Source organism: Vanessa cardui, chromosome 27, assembly GCF_905220365.1.
Source record: "Vanessa cardui chromosome 27, ilVanCard2.1, whole genome shotgun sequence".
Classification (NCBI taxonomy): domain Eukaryota; kingdom Metazoa; phylum Arthropoda; class Insecta; order Lepidoptera; family Nymphalidae; genus Vanessa; species Vanessa cardui.
The window spans coordinates 4,700,656-4,720,961 of record NC_061149.1 but is presented as its reverse complement, the minus strand read 5'-3'; the positions used below and the strand labels follow the sequence as shown (position 1 = coordinate 4,720,961).

Here is a 20,306-nt window from a genome sequence, read left to right as displayed (position 1 = left end):
GTCACAAGTCACTGACCGACAAGGTGGTGTCGATGACTTATTATTTTATGCAATTGATACTTCAGAATGAAAAAAAAAGATAAAATTATAATTTGTAAATAGTTTATATATCATTCGAAAACTATTTAGCGATAAAAAGTCGAATTGAACGATTAATTTCTTAGATATGTAATAATTAGCTTAAAATACTTGTTTTATTGCTAGCTTCTAGATCGAGTTGAATGAGGTCAGTGACCTATCAATTAAGAACAGCCTTGAACTGATGAATCAAGTTTTGCAGAACAATTTGTCTTTCTAATGTACTGTAAAAGAAATAATACCGTTAATATTTTTACTTTTCTGTTAAAGAGTGGCGGCCTTATCTGTATCTTAATTATAAAGTAAATTCATTTTCTTCATTACATATATTTTTTGCATTGTATACGTTATACCTTTGCTTTAAATTTAAAAAAAGTATAATCAATGACGCGGCATATTAGTACAGATAGTTGTAAAACGATTGAGTAACACCACTAGTCAAAGTGCAAACTGTGTCAAGTGCATTCACCCCACAAAACTGACACGTGCATTGTGTTTTTAAATCCAGAATGTAATAAGTTCCTCGACCATTTGAAAATGGACTTTATGCCGCTACGATTATATTTCATTTTGAAACCGCCTGTAATTGGTTTATAAATACAATGCAACTTATTGTTTCTTTTTTTAAGAATTCGAACGTTTTTTTTTTTTTTAATTAATCATTGCATCGTCGTTAAAATAGGTCAAAATGATACATAATATAACTTTCACTTATGTGTGCGTAATGTTTTATAAATATTGTTTGTGAATTTGTGTGTCCACTGTGACAAAAGTTCTATTTTTGAAACAGACGATATAAATTAATCACTCGATCAATAGAACGATTGTTGATGATTCTAATATATGGTACTTTCACATTAACTGACTATCAGACTATCAAAAATTGTCTTGAGACCTAGTATGTGAAAAGTACCTTAGCAAACTTAACCCAAAAAATAATTTAAAAAATATTCCAGTAATTAATAATCTATGTTACTTAAACCACTTTAAGATGCAATTTTAAATGCGTCATCGTAACCCAAATTTAGGGACAATTAACACAAATAATCCAACGAACAAAGAAAAATCTAATAGCGAAAAATGTAGCCATTAGTGAATTAGGACAAATTATAGATAAACAACTAATTACAATAAGTACTTAGTTTTTAGGGCACATGACGTGATTGCGCCAGTGCAATTATGGATATCAGTAAGTGTAACGATTTGCTACCCCAACCATACCAGTTTAAAAAAAAATAACACACAATTTTTTTTTAATTATATAGGCAAAGGAAATTTACAACTGTATGACTTTATACCTTCCTCCATAAACTGGAACCTTTCAAAAAAAGTTGAATTAAATTCTCGTTATGTATCTATTTCCAATAAGCGAGTTTAACGCTATAGTGAAATATTATATCCCTATAATTACACTGGCTCACTATATTTACAAAAGGGAATACGGATATATTGATTGTGAAATTAATGGATTGGTTAAGCATGTCAATCTAACCCAAGAATGATAAGCAGTGCTAACCATACTGGGTTAAAAAACCCTGATCCTTATCACTGGATAACATTCAGGTTTTTATTGTATTCATTGGATTACAAATTCAAACCGGACAAACATTTGTTATAGTCTTTATAAATCATTGTATATTCGGCGGATGATAGTATCAAAAACCTACCATGTGAACCCATGAACTCGTTTTAGCAGTATGGTGGAAACTTCATTACGACTATTTCAATCACTTATTTATGACCAGCATTAGTATACATCTCTAAATATATATGTACTAATAAGTTTTTTTTACAAAAGAGAATATGACAATAGCCCAAGTGGTCAGAATCGATCCTGTTTCTTTTAAATCGCTAGTAGGCTAAGCCACTGCGCTATTGGCTCTTGAAATAATAAAATAATCAAAATGTATGCTTAATTATTACGTTAAATTTAACTCTAAAACATTAATAAAAATAATCTTTAATATTAATGTACACAATTGATAATAAAACAAATAACATACTTAAGAACTTTGGAATGTATTACGATGAGATAAATAATTATTTGAATTAAAATAAACATACTTTAATATGACATAGTATTATTTTAGTAGATTGATATTTATATATAACACTCTGTATACATTGAGCAAATACCTCTTGGTCCACCATGCTGCCCTAGTACTTGTTAATCTATATTAAATGTTGTCTGTCTGTCTGTTGCTCTTTCACGACTAAACCAATGAACCGAATAGATACTACAAGATACTACAAGAGGACACAGGCTACTTTTTTTGTCTACATGACAACTAACACACTAAAACGCAAGCAAAGCTGCGGGTTGCTACTAGTGGATATATGACTGGTTTTCATCCAACATACAATATATGTACATAATAACAAGCACAAGGAATTGATGCTTGCCTGGGATTGAACTCCCAAACATCGGTTAAGTACCTTCTAACTGCTAAGACGTTTCGTTTGGGACGTTACAGGCAACCAATAAAAGGGGGATGCAAGATATCATTACCGCTAATGTTAGATAAGGATAGAGATAACATATTAATCATTATTGAAAATTAATTGCAAAGACTTGAAATTTAATGTTATTTGCATTAAGTTGCAAGTCCAAGTCATAATATTTATTTATGCAACCTTATTCAAGTAAGTATTACTTATAAGGAGAATCTTATAGAAATAACTCATTCAAAGGCACTTAAAAAGCCGACCATTGCTCTAACTGTGGTACGTGAATCTTAATCAAAATCAAACTATACTTTATTCAAGTAGGCTTTTACAAGAACTTTTGAATCGTCATTTAACAACTATATTAAGTGAAGCTATAGTAGATTCTACCGAAAAGAAACGGCAAGACATTCTGTAGTTACTCTTTTTCAACATTTAAAAATACAGTCATAATAGTTAAATACAATGATATATGTAATACATCCAGCCTGGAAGTCAACAAATATAAATACCACGCTTTTTTAATTTATTCAGTCATTTCTACTCTGATTTTTGACTGTAGCAATCCATATTTAAACTAACAGTTGAAAATATCCAATAAGCTACTTTTTAACCATATAGCTTAAATCGAAATTAAACTCTACTCTATTTAAAACTCTTAAAAGCGCTTTTTAAACCGTCATGTCAGGTAAATTCTTTAAGATTATAACTACTGGAACGATTACAAGATAATCTCAATTTAGGAATTGTCAAAAGATCGGTTTCTTCATAAATAAGTATTACGCAACAACTGAGACGAATAGTCGAGTTCCGAATGACGACGCAAAAAGTATAAGGTTTTATATTTATTCATTAATGTATATGAAAACTCTTTCATCTTATATTTAAATAATTTCTTTAATGAATAGACATCGTTACATTAAAAAGGTTTTTTATAATATTTTATAAAATATAAAAATTAATGTAACAATATCTATCTTAATAAAGTTAAAACTTAAAGTTAAAAATTTTAAGGCAAAGATCCAAATATCGACATTAAAAAAGTTTTTAATGTAATAAAAAAAATAAAAAGAAACACTGACATTTACCTCTGATCGAGTTGGCAGCTTTCTTGTCCATGAACATCCCTGATATAGAGGAACCGAACATCCCCTCGCTATTCCCTGGAGGGGGCGAGGTGCTATCGGCCACAGATCCTGATGTTATGTCCATACCCATCTGGTTATGCATCACGCCCTGGACCTCAGTGTGCGGCTCTCTCTTCAATTGCATACCCTGGGGCAGACCCTGTCCCTGGTGCAGCATCGTCGATGCCGACGAGTGACCTCCATGCTGGTCGGGAGGCCACTGAGAGCCGAACAACTCGTGGAATTGACTGTTATTCATCATTATTCTTTTTTCAAAATTTAACTTTTTAAGTGACCTTCGACCAATGATTGAGAAGACGCACGAATCGTATTCGCATTGCGGCTTAACTAGTATCACTGATTTTTGGTGTTCCTATTTTGTTTTTTTAATTTCCAACTTTGTCGGCTAAGGCAACTTGTCACACCATAAGATTTTTTCTTGAAGAAAAACTTTATGGCACTCTGTCTTATTTTTGTTTTTGTTTTTTTTTTTTTTAATTTGTTTTTCAACTTGGTTGATTTAAGCACCACTATTTAACTGATGTATATGTTCCGGCCGAGCGGCGATGTAAGATTTCTTTTCGCGAAGTTTATTTCTGGTATTAACTTTTTGAAAAGTAACAAGTTTTTTGGCATTTTGTCGCCGTGGTCTTTGTTTTTATTCTTCTTTCCGTCTTAAATAAACATTCTACTAAGGCACTTTTTGATTTATTGTATTTATTTTTAATTTCACTTGCTCCCGTATACTGTTAATATTTCAATTTGCAAATACAGAAAAAAAATCTGTAAAAAAAAAACGAAAGCAGAAAGAAAAGTTTAAGAGAATTTAAAAAGCGAACATTCAAATTGAATATTTGAAAAACGAATCGATTTTAGTTAACCGAAGCGCGTTCAATTATCTAAAATCGTGTTAATCGTTACGTCGAATGTTAAATTCAAATTAGGACGGGAACACGTTCTATTTACGAAAATCCTGGTCACACGCACTTAAAGGCACTGTCACATAAAAAAATGAATGCGTTCACCTCACTAGTGTAAAGAGAAAAAATTTGTACGTTTCTTTTTTGTACTATAGGTTGTTCACAACTCGGCTACGCGTCTGCGACTGGCGGAGGATGTCGACGCCAGGACGGCCCGGAGCTGACTGACGCATTGACGAATCTTCGAGCCGGGCTAACGAAAAATTATATATTTTTTTCATTCGGCCGAATAATCAACTTAGCTAGTGATAGTTCACTCGCCCCGGCCGGAGATGAGCGAAAATTTTCCCCAAATTCGACAGTTAAGGCAAAATTACAACGGAACACCTAAACAACGACAGTAAACGTACTAAAAATGTAATTAGATGTAGGAAAATATTTGCAGGGCACGAGTAATTAAGAGATAAAATGGGCTAGCCGGCGTCGGTGTCACGTAAGGTGGTCGTATCGATGTGTGCGTGCCGCTGTACGGACGCGGCGCGCGCACACAGACGCGTCGGCGTCACACCGTGTCGTTGACCCCGAGACCCAAACAAAGTAGATTTCGGTGAAATGCTATTGAACTCTAGTTCGAATGTGGAATTCTTAGGCGGCTGCATTTTTGGCAATTCGATATTTGAAAAAAATTATATATTTAATCGTTTTTCATATTACGTCAGCATTGTTTTGAACAGGTCGATGACCCCGGAAAATGATCTCCCAACCGGTTATAATGATTTTTCATTTAACGCGGGGGTCTTTCCATACACATTTGACAGTAACGTTCGTTCTTTAACATAAATATTTGTTATCTTATTTTCTTTTTATAAAGAACATCGATTTTTAATATAGTAATAATGTTGCAATAATAAAAATAGCTGAGTCATTGAATTTTCAAATCTCAAGATACGATTCTTGTCTTTGACGTATACTTAATGATTACAGTATTGAATTGAACCTAATACTGTTTGCAAACATTTATTATTACTTTTTTTATTAAACATAGCATAAAAATGTAATTCCATCTGAAATCAAAGTCCAAATCCTCATTCTAAATGATTGTATATATATTGAGTTGTTGTAAAACATACATCAGCAAAAATTACGCGTAACTGATAAAAAAAACACACACAAAAATTATCTGATAAATATTTTACTAACTCTGTGACTATTAAAAATAGTTGCCATAATCGAAAATCGATTCGTTTATATCATCTACTCACTATAAACGAATATTTATTTTATTCACAAATTCGATGACAACACTATTGTAAAAAAAAAACTTACAATTTCAATAGAGAAGGCATAAATCAAAGAGGCAATAAATTCGAAAAAGGAACACAACAAATGTCACACAGTGAACGTGTTCTAAAAGTCTAGATTTAAAATATTTGCCTTTACGAAAGTGCTAAAAATCGCCAATATCGTGTCACATTGTGAGCTATCGTTCTAAAAATAAAATTTTAAAATTCGAACACTCGACGTTCGAAAATATTTATTCACATGAACAAATACACAATAATACATATATTTTTAATTAATCTATTTGACACGAATAACGCGTGTGCCAGATATGATAAATTAAGAAAAGATATATTTTTAACATAATATTATAAATAAGTCGCTTAAAATTTATTATACTTGCGACTCACTAATGCTAAGTTAGTTTGTTAACCCTCGGCATATAGATAATATATTAATACCTCGTGTGTAACTAGCTTATACGCGTGTAACGTACTTTTTATTTATTTAAACTAAAATTTAAGTCAAGGACTCATTCTATAATACCTAAGCTATTTTATAATTAAAAAAAAAAACAAAAAGCGGTTTTAAGACTATTCAACTTGAAAATAGAATATTACTGTATAATATTCCAAGTAAACTAAACTAATTCTGTTAGTTATGAAGCATCTATGTGATGTCTGAATTAAACTCCTAAGAACTCATGCTATCCTAATCTAAATTAAAAATGTAGGCAGGAATCTTTGAATTTTTAACAAAAACAGTATTGAAAATTTTTTACAGTAGGAGGAGGGGGGGGGCGTGACCCCTTAAAAAGGGGGTTTATATACAGCAACAAATTTAAATTTTTGAGCAAATTAAATCTTAATATTGTGAGAGGTTAAAAAAGAATACGTAGCAAATATTAATAATAAACTAATAAAAAATATTATATAAATAATAAGTTATTAATTAAACTTTGCTTTGAATATTTTTCTAATAAAAGTTCGTAAAAGTAAAAGACTATATCTCTATATTATGTTGAAAAAGATTTTTTGGAGTTTTTATTAAATTAAAAGTATTTCGAGCATTTTTTTTTAATTCTGTGTGAATTTTAAATCAAATTCTCTTTAATCTTTTGCTTTATTAAATCGTATCGCAGGAAATCCGTTTGTACAAACCATCAATAAAAATCTCTATCACAGAAACACAATACCCATCGTCAAAGTCGGTTAATTAATGACGAGCACGTGACCCCCGAATCAATAAGCTTGGCGAGAGTGAGAGGAGGAATGTGACGTCACAAGGTCGCCGCCATCAAAAACCGGCCGCGTGGAAATGGTTGGAAAATTTAAGCCGGGCGTGACGGAAATTTAGTGCTCTTTATTTTAGTAGATTTATTTTGGGCGCTGGTTCATATACATTTTTCTTTGATATAATAAAATTTTGATATTTATCTATGGTTCATGTACTGGTAAATGAGATATAACTTAGTGACTAGCTATAGCCCGCAGCTTCGCTCGTGTTTTAAGGCGTTTTTTATCATGTGTTAGTCCTAGCACTTCAAATTTGCTTCATACCAAATTTCATATAATTCTGTTCATTGGTTTGGTCGTGAAAGAACGACAGACAGTCAGACAGTTACTTTCACATTTTATAATATTAAATATAGATGATGACCACGTTTCAAGGGGTTAAAATTGTTTCTTTGTAAAGGGTAATCTCCGGAATTAATGATCCTATATTAAATATTTCTACACTGGTAGAAAACTACACTATTCCTGTGAGCTATAGAGAAGTCGGTGCCAATCGTTTATATTTATACGTAGCAATGCTTCGCTATTTAATTTTACTCATTTTAAATTAAGATGTTGATTTGACAAGCATGGCTCTCTTCATTATTGGAAAAGTTGGTATGGCTGTATGCGCTCATCTTAGAAAGTACTTATTCCACAAAGATCACTTTAGAGAGGGAAGCTGTCTACTCTTAAATAATCAACCTATATTGGGAGAAAAACTAACTAACTAACTGCTGTGAATATATATATGACGGGAAAAACCGCGGTCCAACTTATAGCAAGTATCATATCCGACCCGAAAGTACCAGGGCGACATAACCCAAACGAAAGTACAGATTACCAGCGAGAGTTCTTTGGTAAAAGAAAATTTTTCTTATTCGAAATTCTTAATACCTATATTCGTTTTTACATACTCATGTACAAAGTCGCTGAATTAATTTGATTACGTACATTTAATCTATAAAAAATAGCAATTAAATAACGAAAAAATAAAACGAATTAATTTTATGCATTCTTATCATTGGAGTGTAAATTGTAATGACCGATAACGGGGTAAAATTACTTCTTGTGTTGAATGTAATTGATATAATTGTTTTTAAGAATTTTTCCTTTTTTTTTTAATGTCAAATACTCTCAAACACATATTGATAGTTATTTATTTGTTTTTATGTATCACACAAAAACTTTTGGTACAGATAAAAAAAAATGTAAAAATGTTTCATTTGAGTAATATACATATAAACATATAGTAGCTCATTTCAAAGATATATTTAGGTCCGGATATATAGGCAATGGAGATAGTCCGGCGCCATCTAGCCTAGAGCCCTATTCCCTCGATCTTTATATATGAGGACAACGACACGTCTAATAGGAAATCAGAACACACTAGGAGATAAAACTGTTTAACGTGCTTTGGGAAGATCACAACTCCTGGTCTTAACTTGGAAAGATTCTTGCTTTATACTGATTATTTAAAATAATATCCAATGCTGGTTTTAGGCAAGCAAAACCAATCCCACCGTGAATAATTGTATCTATTTATTTAAAAATATCAATTCAATAATGTAATCCGTTGAATATTACCGGAGTCAAAAGACATTGGTCGAATCGATATAATTCCAATTTCAAAACGAAAAACAACATGGCGTCTGTATTCCGCAAGCAAAAATGGTGAAACGACAATGGAATGAATTCGGAAGTTCAAATTGAGAACATTCGAAATTTAAATCCGATCCGTCGTGGGGCGCGTCCAACGAACTATGAACCTACGTTTGAACTTGGAATGACCTATGAGTGATAGATGTTAGATAACTTTTTTTACAGTTAATTGACCAAACTAATTAACCCATAACTAAAGTGTATTGTTTTATCTGTCACCTTTTGTTATTTTTTTAATAATGAATCTGGAAATCCATATCTACAGCTATTTTGGATGTCATTTCCTGTTGAAATATACCTATATAAGCGGTTTGTAGTCATTTTAACAACTAAATATGTTTATATATGATGTCTTCAACTGCCATGGACTGGAATCCATGCCGATAACTTATTTAAAATAATATAGACTTACCACCATAGGAAGAAATGCCAAACAAGGTTACCAACATAATATCATCCCTCCTAACCTTATAGTAGCTCATTAACCTTTAGGAGTGGAACAATGCCACAATAGAACCTAGGTTGGTGGTAGATGTTAAGGGGTGTGGTAAGACTAACAGTATTATAATCTGAAAAACAGTGTATAATGTTATATTGTTTTATGTTACTATTCTATTCTATATTTGAATAATTTGAGTAGAAAAACTCATAACCAAAAATTCAAGACCTATGTAATAATAAGGGATAGTAGTTCTCAAAGATCTGGATTAAACTGGTTTTTGACAATTCTTTGCATATAAATGACACATAGAAAAGTAGTATAGGCTGTTTATATAGGTTATTTGTAGAGTGCTTTACTTAGAAAATTCCGTATGCTTTTCTCATTCGATCTTGTCTTGTATTTTACCAAATATCTGGTAAAGTAATTCTCAACAGCAACTGTCCAGCTAGAAGTGCCATTGACCCCGGTTTCGGGGTTCGCCGACCGGCCGCCGAACCGAGATAGCGATATTGATCGCCGATTTATAAGTGACAGTTACGCGATACGTCACGGTGTAATGCAACTATTCGATTTTTAAAATATAGATATACAAAACTCTTTTGAAAATTGTAAGTGTATCTTGGGATCGTTGACGTTCGATATTTGAATATTTTCGACGGTAATTGTAACTGTTTTTTTTTTATTCGAATATTTTCAAACCGTTAACAATGCTCGTTGATATTTAATTGCCGTAGTTAATGTGCTAGTTGCTACAGAAATTGGTTGCCAGTTCAAATCCCAAAAAGCCTTATTGAGTTTTCACACTGGCATAACTTCATTGTGTGGAATTGCATAAGTCAGTTGAACTTCTATCACATTCGTAACAACCAATTTGAATTTGGAATATGTACAAATCCTTATTAATCCTAAGGTAAGGTTCCCAGCAAAAGAAAAATTACTGTTACTTACATTCCAAATTTAAAAATCAATGTTTTTAAAACCAGCAATTTAATTTTTAAAATAATGTACCTTTTTATAATTTTGTAGTTCGATTTTAGTTTTGAAACTCTCATTTGTACAATAAAATATTTCAATTCTCTAGTCACAGATTTATAATACTTTAACGAATATATTAAATGAAAATAAGGTCGCAAGCTCTATAAGAGATTTATTATAAATTTTCGTAAGTTAATTTGCCTAATCTCGCTCTCAGAATAGTTAACCTAAAAACTTTTTTTATTCCCTTTCGTTTTTTTTTTTCAATTAAGGCCAGTATTACAGCTTATGCCTAAAATGGTGGTAAATAAATCACTTAAGCATCGACATAGTTAACAATTAAAATATATAAATAACAATCAAAATAAAAGAAAAAGAATTTTTTAAATTAAAAAAAAAAACAACATGGATTTCAAACACTCAATCATTGTCATATTAATAAAATTAAAAAAAAATAAATCATCGAATATTTCATCGAACAAGAAATACATTTGAGAATCGAACGCGCAAAAGCGCGGGAGTTATGAAACAAAAATGGCACCGGGAAGCAACGATAAGACGCTCCTACCCACGTGGTGGGTCAACGGCTGCTCCACTGCGCAATAGAGTTCGCTGAACGCACGCATACACGCACACGACTCAAGCGCAGGTGACTAATTGTTTTTTAAAAGGTCTTTTACATAAACGACTCGAGTATTATATTTACAAGGTGTTTTATAGGGCATGGACTTCGATTTTGTTAATATTGTTAAGCCTTTATTTGTTTAAATAAAAAAAAAAAAGTACAAAGAAATGTTTGAACACGTGTTTTCTTACCAATGTGCTTATAATGATTGTTAATATTTTTAAATTAATAAATATTTTATAAATATACTCAGAAGCGCGATTATTGTTTCCTTAACCTCAAATTTATGCCCACGTTTACATAAATACAGATTAAAAAAATACAAATTGAAAAAAACACAAGGCTTCACGATTCTTTTGAATAAAATGTTCTATAAGATAGGTTGTAACATGTCTTATAAAGCTGTAACTCGTTACCGTTCATTCATTCCGCCCTTAGGGGGAAACGGCCTTAGGTAGTATAATGACCCCCAAAATTAGGGTTCAAAAGTCTTACAAAACTAAGTACTCGTGAGTCAGGAATGAGTTGGAATTACATTGACTCATTAAAAGTACGTGAATTGCAATATTTCTATGTATAAATACTATGACAAGTTTGTTGCAAATATGTTTAAAATAATTACATTGATTTCATGTTCTCCTGGTCTATTTCAACTACGCCTGCTAGTCTTGGACACATTTGGTTGAGTGCACATGTTGTGTGTGTGTGCAAATTCTTATAATAATTGCACACTCTCTATCCGATGGGATGACAAATCTAGCAGCCAACACAGCCAAGCACAACCAACGTCCAAATTGGGTTGGCTACACAATTTTTTAAAAAAAATATATTGGTAGCAAGTTTGTTCCTACATAGGCTAGCTACCTACGTTTTTTTATATCCATCTCATCTATTTATCCATTATATACATACATCTCTACTGAAAAACAATCATAATCATATCTCAAAAAATTTACACAAAAAAGAAATTGTACACCTGAAACTTCCTTATACAGCACATTTTCTTACAAGTTACAGTTGTTAATTAATCCAGAATATTTCATCGAAACGTAGAATTTAATTAAAATCTGTTAAGTAATTTTTATGTGTCGTGCACAAATTTATTTATCAGTTAAACATTGAATTCTATTTATTTAATTTTTATTTTATCTTTTTTATTATGTCCAAAACTCATTTCAAAGTGTAATAATGACTCCAACCAATAGTTTAGTTATATTTTTTAAATATATGAGGTAAGTGTCCTCAGCCCCACCCGCTTAGTGTTAGGAATCACTTAATACTTTACGCCCCATTTCATCCCCCTCGTACTCAAATTACTACAATTCTTAAGTTATGGTTCCCTCACAAATCCTATGTGCGTATGTATATACAACATATATGTACATATGTATATATATGTTGTACGGTCGTCATCAAGGAATTAATGCGGCCCACCAGCACTCAAAACCATCCACCCTTAGAGAAAGGTTTTGTTCAAGAACTGTTTTACAAAATAACCTAATTTAGAAAAAGGTTTCGATCTTATTCCACCACACAGCTCGACCGCTGGTTGGTGGATTAACTTCAAAACTCACTAACCAAACAAACAAAAAAAAACACATTCACTGAAGCGATTGTTACCAAAAAAAGTACTAGGCTACCAGGAATTAATAGGATACATTTTAAATAGTGTAAAATCCTTTTTGAGAAATTGATATTGCACACGGTCTAAATAAAAGTGTACCAGTCTGGTCTATGCTTAACGTTTAGATTGCTAATATGTTTGTTTACTTGTTCTACTTAACCGCCTCAACCGTTGAACTGATTTTCAGAGAATTTGGTACACACGTATCCGGCGTTCATACGGACAGTATTTTTATTTTATATGTATATAATAGGAAGTCTTCTATTTTCAGAAACGATGCGCTGTTTAAATTGTTTTTATTACTTTGAAATCGTTTTAATTATATTAATTATTTGATTTATAAATTAAAATTAATTAAATGAGGTATATTTGATTGTTTCTTTTGTAGTTGTCATTGTGGCATTAATTATTAGTTTATGTTCTATTTTAATTAACAGAACTAGTTTAAGCAAATCGATTCATTTTAAAACGTACGCATATAGATTTATTTTATTTATTGTTTATTTGGGACAAAAATAATAATAATGACAGCTTCACTCCTCATTCATTTATTAATATAATAAATAATCTTTAATTTATCTTTTATTACTTTATAAGAATAGAAAAGAAACATTTTATATCTATATATTAATGTCAGGTGTACTAGGCAGTCATAAAACAGTAAATGAAAACCCGAATAAAAAAAGTAAATAGTGTTGTTTTAAGGACGATTTTGAAACCCATTCTACAAAAAGAACCAGGAGTTAAAAACACGCAAAGAGATTAACCAATACTTTTAATAGTACACTAAGTATTATGAGTTACTCGACAGGTCAACGTTTCATAGTGTCAAGGAACTGTCACACAAAAAGTTTATTTTTAGGCACGCGTCACACTATAGCGACCTTGACGCGGGTTCGAATCCCGACCGACGTCACCCAATTACGGTGGTATTTTAATCGGATATCAACAGTAATTGTGATTGACGTATCTTTGATGTTCCGCCAAAGTTTTCTTAAAGTGTCTAAAGCTTTCTTATGTATCTGTCGACGTTTTGACAGTTTACGAAAACAAAGCGACGGATAGACTAATAGTTTATTTGAAAAACACAATCAGTATTATTTTAATGGACATTTTCATATAGATATTACAGGATACTAAACAATATATACTCATAATTCAAATATAGAGATTTGACAGCAAAGTATTAATTAATCTCTTTACATCTTATGCACTCTTGGTACTTATTATAGAATCACAGTAAAATGACAGTCAAATTTTGACAGTCAGGATTTGCCTGGTGGTATATTTACAGTAAAGTAAACCCTGATTTATTCACCCCATTTTATTTTTAGTATTGGTATTTACACCGAACGGTGAGTGAGTCAGTGTAAATTGCACAATGTATATGGTTATATGCTAGCTACGTTGCGAATATCAGAAAACAGTGATGACAACATATTTCCGACCATTATAGCTCACTCGACTTCTAATAAAAAAGAGCAAACTTCGGCAAACTCGCCTTGTCTGAGGCGGTTGAAATTTGGCACGTCAAATTGCCTCAGGACATTGAACTACCAACAAGTACTGACCTATAGAATGAGAAGTAGAATCTACTTATAAAGATAAATTGTGGTACATTTTATTAGTTTGAAAACTATTTAAAAAAAAATCTCTAGTCTAGTCAGAATCGAACCTAAACTATCAAGGCATGTATTGAAGAATTTGGGACCAAAAATCATGTAAATCGAAAAATAAATAAGCATCCAAGTTTTTAATGTGTTTTCAAACAAAGCATGCATTCTTGAAATAGTTTCACGGCATTAGACATAGCTTTTATAATATATTGAAAAAATCAACAATTGCTGTAGGACCTACGACAACTGTACACGGAAGTATGGACCAGGGTTCATGTTAGGCTGGTGCATTTTTGTCTCGTTGAACCCAATGTCGTTCACCCTTGTTACACAATTTTGCGGATGTTTTGAGTGAATTAGTTCGGATAATAATACTACAGGAGTTTTTAAATAATTATCCATTGAAAAAAAAAGTTTAACTGTTGATAAATTAAAAAAAAACTACCAGGGCACCATAAGGCTTAGGAGATTATCCATGGAATGCTAGCTCTAGTTTACCACGCGGTCTGTACATCCAATTTCTGTTTAAGTAACAGATTTTTATATATGTAATACTAGAGTTTCTGAAACTAGGACAGTTAATATATGTACGTATTTTTTTGTTTCCTAGGAAGTCTTCATTTCATAAATAAATTCACCAATTTCGTGGAAACAATCTCCTTCTCTTTTATAGAATTGTGTTACGACCTAGTATGTTTCCTGATAGCAAAATTTTAACACAGGAAATCAAACTCAGTATATCACTACAGCGCTGGTACGTAACCACGAGTCACTTTCGTTCGCTGGAGAGGTAAATGAACTTCGAAATATTCTCTGACCCCGAGCAACGGGGCTTTGGTTTTTTGTACACACCCAACCCCCATGAAATGTTATGTAAATAAATAATATATCATTTTATAGGGAATTTAACCACCTTTAAAATGGTATAAAAATTATTAAAATCGCTCAAGAGATTTTTGAGTTATTCGTCAAAAACTGATTCTTCATTTTTCTCTAGATATGTAGAATGGTATCATATGTTTTTATAAATAGCTTTATTATAATGACTTAAAGCCTCTTTGAATAATACAGGTAATTTAATTTTCTACCATTATTATAGTACAAACATTTAACCGCTCTACCTTGATAATTACCTATTATATATTACATATTTACGTAAATATAAATTCTGAAAAGATAATTCGAAAAAAATGGTTCTTTATCGCGCCAATTATATATATTTTCAAAAAAAAAATACGCGAAAAATAGCTGAGTATAAAAGTGAAGCGAGTACAATCAACTTTTGTGCGGTCGTTCGTTGAACCCTGAGAAAATTTTCGGCGGTCATCGCCCCGGTCGACACCCGCTTAAACTCTTAGAAAGGGACGGATATATTATTACGTACGCGTCAGAGCGAAATGGGTATAACACGTGATGACTGCCTTTCAGATAAGGCTAGGTATACTCATTGTTTTATAATCAATGAAATACTTATTCTAATGAAAATTACTTGACAAAAAAAATATTTTATTTTATAGTTTAATCATTCAAATTTACTTCTTTCTATCTATAAAGGTAAATGGTGAGTTCAATGACCTCTGTCAGCTGATAGCTAAATGGTATATACAAATACACTTTTAGAACTATTTCCTTATTTAATATTTATTATGTTGTATACTTATATTCTTAAAAGCGTATAGGAATACCAGCCTACAACCTTCTGAAGGTTTTGTGGTTTTAAATTACAAAATGCATAGTGATGATATCCGGGGCAAAATGGTATGATATTTTCATTTTTCCCGGAAAAACATAATCCTGCATTCTTTTCTGGGATATGACCTATTATATGACCAAATTTTATCGAAATCCGTGAAATATTTTTTTCATAACACGAAATCAAGGAAATAAGTCAGATGTATTAAAGTTTCAATAATACTGAAATATTATTTTTATATAATTATATATATGTACTGATATGTCGATATATATAAACAATTTAATATACTTATTGTCAATTGAATGATATCATATGTAAACTTGGTCTAATAAATTATATTTATTTATTGATAAACATTGCACAACAGTAATTAGTGGAACATAATTTGACGCCATTTTGTTTCTGTTTAGAAAAACCACCCCTTTTCAAAACGTGTTGTAAGAATCAAAGAAACTATTTTTGAGTTAAAAGCATCAGCAATTACCTCAAAACTATTATGAAGTACTTGTGGCCTATCCAGGCTTCACACGGGAACATAAAGATTATTTATTTACATTATTTATTGTTTTTTTTTCACCCTTGTCGTTCTATTTCAACTTATTTACTGAAAGATCTTAATAAATTTAATACACAAACCTTCATTATGATTCCATCTGTCTATTTGTAAAGACCATTTCAAAATCCGTTCAGTAGCTTAGAAGTTTAACACGAACATACAGACAGATGGACGATATATAGATAAATGGTTGACGTAATACCCATATTAACCCCCCTCCCTCCTACAAATTGAATTAGAACAAACCGTAATGATGATGGTATAACTTCTTATATAAGAAGCAGTAAATAGTTTCCTTAAAAGCGATTTCATCAAAATATATAAGCATTTGAATTCGATTCGTATAAAAACATTTCCTTTCATTATTGAATAAAATTCCTCGCCCTTTGATAAGGGCCAAGGTCGATGACCTGCCAAATGTATCTCGCTTGTATTTGTAATAAATAACAAACAAATCAGTGCGTTGACCCAGAAAAATATTGTGAAACAATCACTCGTAATTGTCTTACCGAGAAAATGACTTACAATGAGGAAAATATGAACGACGTCAGGTGATTATTGTACTACTAATGTTTTTAATGAAAAAATATAAAAGACATACATGTATCTTCGATTACGTTGTTCGAATTTTGAAATTACAACACGCGGGTCAGTTATGAAAACAAAAAACAATTCTGGTCCTAGAATGATCCTAGAGGTATTCCTAAATCTTTCTCAGAATAGGTAAATCAAAATAAACATGAATCTAAGTCATAATGCATTTTGAATTTGAAATATAATTAAGATAATTGGACTTTAAAATAACGTAGAGTCATTTATTCATCAATTTAATTAATCTTTTTTATGTTTTTTCTTTATAATATCCGGTGAGGCATTTGAATCCACTCTACCTGATGGTAAGTGGAGATGGAATCCAAACGCGATGATGACTGCCTGCCTTTGGCTGTTTCAAATAACAAGAATATATTTATTACTGTAAATTAACATGATAAAAAAATCCCGCTGAGTTTCTTTCGCCGGTTCTTCTCAGTTCTGAGGTATTATATTCCGAATCGTTGGTAGATTTTCGACAATCAATAAGAAAGTGTAAACACTTTATTTTGAATAAAGGTTTTTGACTTTGACTTTGCCTAGTTTGCTATCTTGGAGTAACAGTGCAAAATCCTTAATAAGAAATAACTCGGATTGCCTACACTGGTGACTGGGTAGACTAGTACATTATTTGCCAAGAATATCAGAATTGCAATCACAAACATTCCACGAAATCATTATATGTATAGTAACTGTTTAAATAAATATTGGACAACATCACATACATTACTCTGATACCAATGTAAGCTAAAGCACTTGTGTTATGGAAAATCAGAAGTAACGGTACCACAAACACCCACACCCAAGACAACATTAAAAACTAATAAACTTTTTTCTGTATCAACTCGGGAATTGAACCTCGGAGTGGCGTACCCATGAAAACCGGTGTACTATTCGACCACAGAGGTCGGTTTCATTAGTAATAAAGCCTGAATATAAAAAAATATTATTTTATTTAAAATATAATGATTGTATATTTATTTTTATGTCAATCATAGTATTTTAACATCTGACGGCTATTTTACCTACCATTGTCAAATAATGTTTATAGATAATAAAATTCCAAATATACTTTATTCAAGTAGGCACTTACAAGCACTTTTGAGTATTAAGATGTAGTTTTTATCAAGCAGAGTCTAAATACAAAACGTAACATTTGAAAATACATTTTAAAACTACTCATTTATTTGATGACAATTTAAAACCAATTCTATTTATTTAATAAGATAGTATTTTTGTTAAAAAAATGTGTATTTATTATTTTTAACAGTTTTAAATCACTTATCAAAATATATTGATAATTAATCTATAGAAGATAATGCATACGTTTTCAAGAAACGGAAGTGAGTTTCTTGTCGGTTCTACATTTTAGGCAAGTTGCTTTTGTTATAATTCAATCCTGTGTCATGACGATTGAATAGTACTTAGTAATAATACTTTTATGAGTATTTGTTCTAATGAAGAATGTTTTGAATTCGGAGTTGAATAACTTACACACAGACAAAAAAACCAATTTTATAGTTTTGTGCAAACACGTTTGGGTACCACCCAGTCATCAGATATTCTACCAGTATTGTTGTGTTCCAGTCTGACTGACTGAGCCAGTGTAACTTATTTTTATGACATAGGTGGCAAACGAGCAGGAGGCTCACTCGATGGGAAGTATAACCACCGCCCATGGACATCTGCAACACTAGGGGGCTTGCAGGTGCGTTGCCGGCCTTTAAGAAAGGTGTACGCTCATTTCTTGAAGGTTCCCATGTCGTATCGGTTCGGAAAAACCGCCGCGAGGCACAAGGTACATCTTAAGTTCCCAAGATGTAAGGAAGGTTGTGTGTGGTGACCACTTTAACATAAGCCGGCAATTGCCATATCGCCTACCTACCACTAATTAAATGAAACTCATCTTAAGGTTTCGAAATCTTTCTAATTTATCACAGAAGTGATATCAGTTTTAATGCCTTTCCAGATTCAGTATAGTTCTAATTTAGTGCTTAATTTACTACCAGACGTAAATCTAGTGACCTAGCTCGGTCGATTAACGACTTTTCTAGTTTTTATAGAAATTATACGTTATTGTTTACTGGCTGTTTGAAGCTTTTTATATAAATATTTTAAATAATATCATTATGTTTAAATCTACGTCTATAAGAATCAGTTCAGTTGATTTTGTTTAAGGATATATATTTAATCAAACTTTGAAATTTCGAATTGTTAAGATCTGAATCTGAAAAATCTATTTGGTGGGTTATACAACAACAACAATACCCTGTGAATTCCCACTGCTGGGCTAAAGGCCTCCTCTCCCTTTGAGGAGAAGGTTTGGAACATATTCCACCACGCTGTTCCAATGCGGGTTGGTGGAATCTGGTGGGTATAAAATAATATTTTTAATCTATGTATATATGAAAAAACGTAATATCTAACTTTTTATTAAGTTAGGGACGACCTGGGTTACCTGATCACCAATCCCACATATATTGGTATCAAAACAAATATTAACAATTCACAATACGCCACTAACCTTGGGAACTAAGATGTTATGTCCCTTGTGCCTGTAGGTACACTGGCTAACTCACCCTTCAAACCGGAACACAACAATGCTGAATTCTGCTGTTTAGCGGTAGGACATGTGATCAGTGGATGTAACCTACCCAGAAAGGTTTACATAAAGCCCCAGAATTAAATAATAACATACCACCTTAACTATCAGAAAAAAAATTCAATACAGCATATATTCATCATTATGTGTCCTTTGAAATGATTAATATGTAACATACATATGTACATTTTTGATCTTAGACAAATATATCGCAATGTAAATGCGCTAAGATGTTTTATTGTCATTACTATAAATTAAATTATTTGCTTTTATATTAAGGAGATTAATTAATCGATTTTAAAACTATAATTCTTTCAAATTATTGTTTTTTTTATTAAGAAACGATTCGGTATAAGTACACAGAACGATCAAGAAATATCAAAATGATATCATGAACAACGAAACCGTTACATCTCAATAAATATTTAATATTATATACGAAGCGAATAAATCTCAACAATGATGTATCACCCTTTCACGCCCGAAATCGAACCGGAAAAGAATTAAACATGACTTTCCTTATTGTGTTTTTTTACAAACACAAAGACCATCAACCGCTGTTTAGGATCAACGCACCCGTACCTAGACACGAACCCTAATTGGACATGGGCGGCGCGCCATCTATCGGCGGGTAGCGGAACTAAAGGTCATACGCGAGGTTAACGAACTTCTTGCTGATTGCGCACCTTCTTGACTATTTTTAAACGGACGGACATAATTCGATTGGACGAATGTTTGTTTAATTATAACAATAGTGTAATTATTTTTCCATTACATTTGTGATAAATAATT

General features: G+C 31.8%; 1 protein-coding gene across 12 annotated transcripts in view; it reads right to left on the bottom strand.

The window, feature by feature from the left end:
- The window catches only part of LOC124541029 (probable nuclear hormone receptor HR3), a 116,365-nt gene that overhangs the window by 25,974 nt on the left and 70,085 nt on the right, over positions 1-20,306 (bottom strand). The window contains exons 1-2 of one of the 12 annotated variants that reach the window (XM_047118805.1): positions 4,676-4,818; positions 3,606-4,396 (exon numbers count right to left, since the gene is read on the bottom strand). The exons of 5 other annotated variants lie outside the window; for them this stretch is intronic. In XM_047118805.1, the coding sequence (XP_046974761.1) occupies positions 3,606-3,912 (307 nt within the window). In that variant the 5' untranslated portion in view covers positions 3,913-4,396; positions 4,676-4,818. Of the gene's footprint in view, positions 1-3,605; positions 4,819-20,306 lie in introns of those variants that run through there. 6 more of the 12 variants (XM_047118804.1, XM_047118807.1, XM_047118806.1 and 3 more) reach the window with 6 other exon arrangements.